The sequence below is a fragment of the Chinchilla lanigera genome, unplaced genomic scaffold, assembly GCF_000276665.1.
Source record: "Chinchilla lanigera isolate Chin_1 unplaced genomic scaffold, ChiLan1.0 scaffold00041, whole genome shotgun sequence".
NCBI classification, from domain to species: domain Eukaryota; kingdom Metazoa; phylum Chordata; class Mammalia; order Rodentia; family Chinchillidae; genus Chinchilla; species Chinchilla lanigera.
In genome coordinates, this window is record NW_004955442.1 from 18,824,834 (window position 1) to 18,831,069 (window position 6,236).

At 52.6% G+C, this 6,236-nt stretch overlaps 2 protein-coding genes across 2 annotated transcripts in view; both read left to right on the top strand.

Annotated features, from left to right (window-relative positions):
* The window catches only part of Gsc2 (goosecoid homeobox 2), a 1,574-nt gene extending 647 nt beyond the window's left edge, over window positions 1-927 (top strand). Inside the window, exons 2-3 of the mRNA XM_005391872.1 lie at window positions 1-177; window positions 823-927. The exon at window positions 1-177 is cut by the window's left edge and continues 1 nt beyond it. Coding sequence (XP_005391929.1) covers window positions 1-177; window positions 823-927 — 282 coding nt within the window. The remainder of the gene's footprint in view (window positions 178-822) is intronic.
* Window positions 928-4,203: 3,276 nt separating this feature from the next.
* Dgcr14 (DiGeorge syndrome critical region gene 14) overlaps window positions 4,204-6,236 on the top strand; it is an 11,506-nt gene continuing 9,473 nt past the window's right edge. Inside the window, exons 1-3 of the mRNA XM_005391788.2 lie at window positions 4,204-4,403; window positions 4,809-4,977; window positions 5,062-5,157. Of these exons, the coding sequence (XP_005391845.1) occupies window positions 4,269-4,403; window positions 4,809-4,977; window positions 5,062-5,157 (400 nt within the window). The 5' untranslated portion in view covers window positions 4,204-4,268. The remainder of the gene's footprint in view (window positions 4,404-4,808; window positions 4,978-5,061; window positions 5,158-6,236) is intronic.

Sequence of the window (6,236 nt, forward strand, 5' to 3'; positions counted from 1 at the left end):
GCGCTCCCCAGCGCGGGTGGCCCGGGCCCGCAGCGGCGCACGCGGCGCCACCGCACCATCTTCAGCGAGGAGCAGCTGCAGGCGCTGGAGGCGCTCTTCGTGCAGAACCAGTACCCCGACGTGGGCACGCGCGAGCGCCTGGCCGGCCGCATCCGCCTGCGCGAGGAGCGCGTGGAGGTGGGTGCCCGGCCCGGCGCCGGGAAGCCGGGGAGGAGGGGCGCAGAGGGGGGGCGCGTCGCGCCGCCTCCTTCGCTGTCAAAGACCTCTCGGTCCAGAGCACCGCCCCGGGACGGCGGGACCCAGCGCCTTGGAGGGAGGGGACGGACAAGGCCACGGCCCGCAGGTTCAGCTACTGCCCCCGCCGCCCCGGGACGGGGACTGAGCGGGAGGAGGTGCGTGTGGGAAAGGCGTCACTGGAACCGCAGGGGCGGTAGGGTTAGTTTTCTTTCCCTTTATTTTAGTCCTGCTTCTTTTCCTGGTGATAAAGCGGGCATTTGTTCATCTTCCAGATTTTGGAAAGTTCTCAAATGGTCAGAGCTTCTGCAGAAGGAACGTTGTGGTCGCCTCTGGGTGGAGGCCGGGCGGGCGGGCGGGCAGGCGGGAAGAGGCGTCCCCCATCCCCGGGCTGCCCTGGCTGTGAAGCAGATGAGGGAAAGAAGGCCGGGTTTAGGAGCCCCTGCCAGGCCAGCTGTGGGCCCTTCAGGTATTGGGGATGGGGCGGTCAGAGGTCCTGGAGGTCTGAGGAGCCTCTTCCCTCACTTCTCTTCTCCCCTCCTTGTCCTTCTCTCCTTCCCCTTCCTTTTCCTCCTATTCTCGCTCCAGGTCTGGTTCAAGAACCGAAGGGCCAAGTGGAGACACCAGAAGCGCGCCTCAGCCTCTGCAAGGCTCCTGCCAGAGGCCAAGAAACCTCCCAAGGAGCGCTGCTGATGGAGCTGGGAGCTACTCCTGGCCTTGGCGTTCACCTTTGGAGCCTGCACAGAGAGGACAGACCTTCTGGAACAGAAGCTAAGGGGGTGCTGCAGGCTTTTCCATCATTCTCCACAGCTTCCTGCCACCTGGAGCTGGTGCTGTGTGTGTGTGTGTGTGTGTGTGTGTGTGTGTGTGTGTGTGTCCTGGCACCACTAGTCTCTGAAAGGAGGGAACACCACACGTCTCGGTGCCCTGTCCTCCCTGGGGCAGCCAGTCAGGAACCACTGTGGTTGCCTTGGGGGTGGAGTGGGACAGAGACCACGTCAGCATCCTTAATCCCCACCAACCACCCAGAAAGGCCAGCACTCCATCCGGGACAGGGACCACCACGGAAAAGCACAGGGACCCAGAGTCCTCCCCTGTGGTGTCACCCTCCTCACCTGAGGGCATTCTGGCCTCCCTCCTTCCTTGTATGGACACAGGCCCCTTGACCTGTCTTCCATCTGCCCAGGGCAGGGCGGTGGACCTGCTGCCACCTCAGAGGACCTGTGCTGCTGGTATCTGAACTGCAGAATAAGGAGATTGGATGAGATAATTTCCACAAGCCCCTTCACCTGCTCCTTAATCTTTGAGCTTTGTGCTGATGCCAAGAAAGAACCAAGAACTAAAAATGCCACAAAAGCAGTACAGAGTCCCAAGTCTGCCCTAGCCCCATTTCCACACCCAGAGGGAAGCTTCCCCTCCTCCCTCTTTCCTCGAGGAGTGGTTTAGGGAGTCTTTGGGAGCATAGCCCAGGAGTCCGAAGTCCTTGTGCTAGGTGCCCCCAGCAGAGCACACTAGCCCTGGGAAGGTGGCCGAGCCTCTGGGGGCCTGCTCTGGTCTCTAGGGTGGCTAACCTGCTTCATGGATAGGAATCCTTGGCTCCTTCCCCTGGGGATTTCTGTCCATTGGGGTCTGCCTCTCTTGCAGCCATCAACCTGTCATCCAAGTTGGGGGCAAGATGTGATTGCATTGGGAAGACCACACACCCACTACCTTGAGAAATGCCTGCCCTCCCCTCTACTACCTTGGCCCCAGAGTGAAGGACAGCATGAAAAACAAGGCTTCCATTTCCTGACAGGACCCATCCAATGGGCCCAACACTCTCAATACCCTCCCCATCTGGCTTTGAGCATCTTGTTTTGTTTCCTCAAGGTGCTGGAGGGTGTAAGGGGGTGATTGCGAGAGACATAACCCATCTATAGAAGCCAGACTGCAGAAGCCATGCTCCTGGGGCTCTCTAGGCTGACAGATTCAGGTAATGCCATGCAGACCTGGTGTCCCCCAGCTCGAGCTGCCCTAACACTGCACAGGTGCTCACTTCCACTCTCCAGGACACACACTTCCTGCTGTCACAAAAGTTTCTCTGAAATCTGGCCTTGCCCTTGAAGATTGCATTGTCTACCTGTGGACCTGACTCTCTCCTGGTCAGCGTCCCTGAAGGATGGGACACATTTTGCTGGGTTCCAGGCCCTTGTCCTCTTGGGCTGAATGGCAGTTTGTAATTGTTTAGGGCAACCATGGTGAGAGCTCGCCTGAGCTCCAGCTTCCAGGAATCACTGCTCTCCTGACCTGTCTCCTTCCTCTAGCTGCTCCTTGGCAAGCTGGCTGATTCCCCTTCCCTGACCTCAGCTGACCATTAACACACGTGTCTGAGGCTCAGTCTGCAGTGTCCCCGATCTCCATTCTCGTTTGCTTTATCTTTTACACTGTCTCCAATTCCCTTCTTTCCACCATATTTATATCTCAGACCTCTCTCCTAAACTAGATTCTTATGTCAAACTGTCCCCCCTGCCAGTACTCTACCTGGAAGCCCGAAGTATTCTCAGGTTTAGCTTGACAACATCGAGCTCTTCCCTGTGCAAACCAGGTGACCAAACAGAGCTAGTGATCACTCAACTGCTCCCTCTTTCACACACACCATACCCAGCCCAACAGCAGCAGTTCGTACATTATTGATAAATCCCAGAATCTACCTTCTTTCTAGCTTCACATGCGCCTGATTGATGTAAATCAGTCATCTCTCATCTTGACTGTTGTAGCTGTCTCCATCTTGTCTGGCTGCACCGCCTCTGGCTTCCCTTTAATTCAAGATAAAGACAAAACTCTTCCTGTCCAGGACCCACAAAGTTCGGAGCAGCCTGGCTTTGCCTCTTTAGCATCATCTCACACTTCACTGTACTTTGTATATCCAAAGGTCTGCTTTGGAGCGTCCCTTGTTCCCTGCCACCACTAGGATTTTGGGTATGTTCCCCCCATCCACTTGAGCAGTGCCTGTCTATTTGTCTTGGATTTTTTATTACTTTCTGCCTGGAGAAATTTCTACTGAATTTCTCCTCTAGGTCAAGACTCTCAAGTATAAATTCATCATGACTGCAATTTTACACTTTTCTTTTGAGACAAGGTCTCACTAGGTAGTGCACACTGGCCTTGAATTCATGGCAGTCTTCTTGCCTCAGCCTCCCAGTTGCAGAGATTACAGGCCTGCTCCCACGCCACCACACCTGACAATTTTACGCTTTTTTGTAGGGTGACATAACTAGTGTCTGTCTTCTCTGCTGGATTGTCGGCTCTCTGAAGGTAGAAGCATCATCATGGAGTCCCCAGTGGATCCCAATGGATGAAGAGATAGCTGCATATTGTAGAAGCAAAATTGTACTAGATCACCCTGGGAGCAGGATTTGTTTGTTTGACATAGTTTACAACCTCTTTTGGGAAGAAATTCCTGAGAAATGCTTAGGCAGTGTTCCGTCCCATTTCAGTGAGAAGTGGCCCTGTTCTGTGAAGCTCAGTCTGGCATTTAGGAGCCAAATAACCTCTAATTAGACATTTCTTTATTGAACCACTGTCTTGTCCTTTTAAATTATCTTGTGTTGGATAACTGTCAAGAAAGAATTGTCTTAGGGCTCTATTCTTGCATAAAGATTGGTACATGTATATAACAAGATTTTTGGAGTGCGTTTTTCTTAATAAATTTAAGCACACGTTCTGATTATCTGGGAGGAATTGAAATTTCAAGGCCTTTAGATTTTCCTCAGTGCTGAAACTTGATATTAGCGTGAATGACATCAAACAGCTGCCAACACAGCGCCACCTAGTGTCCTCAATTCCAACAAACGTGAACAATGCAAGGCGGGAGAAAGACTACAACTCCCTTGATGAAGCGCTCATAGTGGCGTCATTACGGAGCGCCGGCTGGCGCTGGAACAGTGCTACTTCCCCATTGGCTGGCTATTGGAGGCGCTGGCGCAATTGGTACAGTTCCCCGGCCCCCGGGGCCTGTGGTGCTTCTGTGAGGCGCGAGCGGTTCTGGGATAGCGATGGGGACTCCTGGGCCGTCGGGCCGGTCTCTGTTGCTCCCCGCCGCGTCAGGGCCCCCAAGGAAGCGCACGGCTGAGGAGGCTGGAGCTGCGAAGAGCAAGCAGCGAGTCCTGGATGAGGAAGAGTATATCGAGGTACACATCAGCGCTAACGCCGGAGATTTCCGGGTCCCTCCCCCAATGCGCGCTTCTCCCTGGTCCTTTCTCTCCGATCTTGACCCTCTAGTCCGATCGTGGAAGTTGAACAGCTGCATTCCCGCCCTTGGGATGTGGACGGTCCCGCGAACCAGCTAAACAGTGGAGGAGGAGATGTCCTGGACTGGGGAGGCACTAGTAGAGTTTTCAGGGTAGCAAAAGGGAGACCGCATGTGATGTTCAGCCTCACCAGAAATTGCCCATAAGCTCTCTCAAGCAAACGCTCATTATGGGGCATGCAGGAGTGAAAGGAGGTGCTCCAAGGGCCTTAGCGCATAGGATAGGGGACTGTGAGGCGGGGCATCCAGATGGCAGCTCTAATTTTTTTCTGATCCCTCCTGACAGGGCCTCCAGACGGTCATCCAGAGGGATTTCTTTCCTGATGTAGAGAAGCTGCAGGCACAGAAGGAGTATCTAGAGGCTGAGGAGAATGGAGACTTGGAACGGATGCGCCAGATTGCCATCAAGTTTGGCTCTGCCCTGGGCAAGATGTCCCGAGAGCCTCCGCCACCTTGTAAGAGGATCTTGTGGGTGGCAAAGGGGAACGCCCATCAAGTGTCTCCATGGGCTCATTCTGACTTCTAACCTCCTTCCCTAGATGTGACTCCAGCCACATTTGAAACCCCTGAGGTACACACAGGTACTGGAGTGGTAGGCAACAAGCCCAGGCCCAGGGCGGGAGGCCTGGAGGATGGTGAGTGAGTGCTCCCTCTGTTGGTTACATGGTCAGATGGTCTGGGAGTCTTATTGTGGCAGGCCCAGGGGCTGCAGGACACATCTTGCTCCTGAGGGATCTCTTTGCCTAAGTAACAACTTGTGAGGCCACAGAGAATTGTTCTAGGATGCAGAAGGCCTGGATCCAACTCCTAGGGTTTTTTTGAGATGAGTCTTACTATGTTGTCCAGACTGCTAGCTTTGTTTTTTCAATAGGCATTTTGGCTTATTGCCTTTCACCCTAATCAGCATCCACTCCATGAGAGCAGTCACTCCCCTGTGAAATAGCACGTGGTGTGATGTGGGCCTTCGACAGATACAAATAGAACAGATGAATGCTTGTCTTCAAGTATGTACTAGAACATGAGACACACAGGGATGCATAGGATGTACCATGACTTTAGGAGATTTTTTTAGGAAAGAGCATTCTAAGCTATGTTGAATATAAGAGTGCCTGAAATTACAGAACTTCTTGGTCACTTTTTTTTTTTTTCTTCAGCAGTAGGCAAAGGTGGACAAGATACTTTTCTTTTTCTTTTTTCTTTTTTTTTTATCTTTTTGAGACAGGGTCTCACTATGCAGTTCAGGCTGGTCTTGAGCTCACTTTGTAGCCCAGACTGGTCTCAAACTCACAATGATCCTCCTGTCTCAGCCTCCCGAGTGCTGGGATTACAGGAGTGTGCCGCCACGCCCTGCAAGATACTTTTCTTCAACCAGGTTCTTTGTTTGTTTGTTTGTTTGTTTGTTTTTCCGGTACCGGGAATCGAACTCACGACCTTGTGCTTGCCAGGCAGGTGCTGGGCCACTGAGCTAAATCCCCAGCCCCTTCAACCAGGTTCTAATGTAAGGTGTACTAACACAGAAGTCCATTTCGTTCAAACAGACATGATATTTTCTGTTTTGTAGCCCAGCTCTTCCTGCTATCAGCACATCGTTACTGTCATTCTCAGAGCTTGGGTCTTTATTGAAATGTAGCACTTAAGTTTCAGGGCAGTTTGCAGATTCATTTTCTTTTCTTTTCTTTTCTTTTCTTTTCTTTTCTTTTTGAGACAGGGTTTC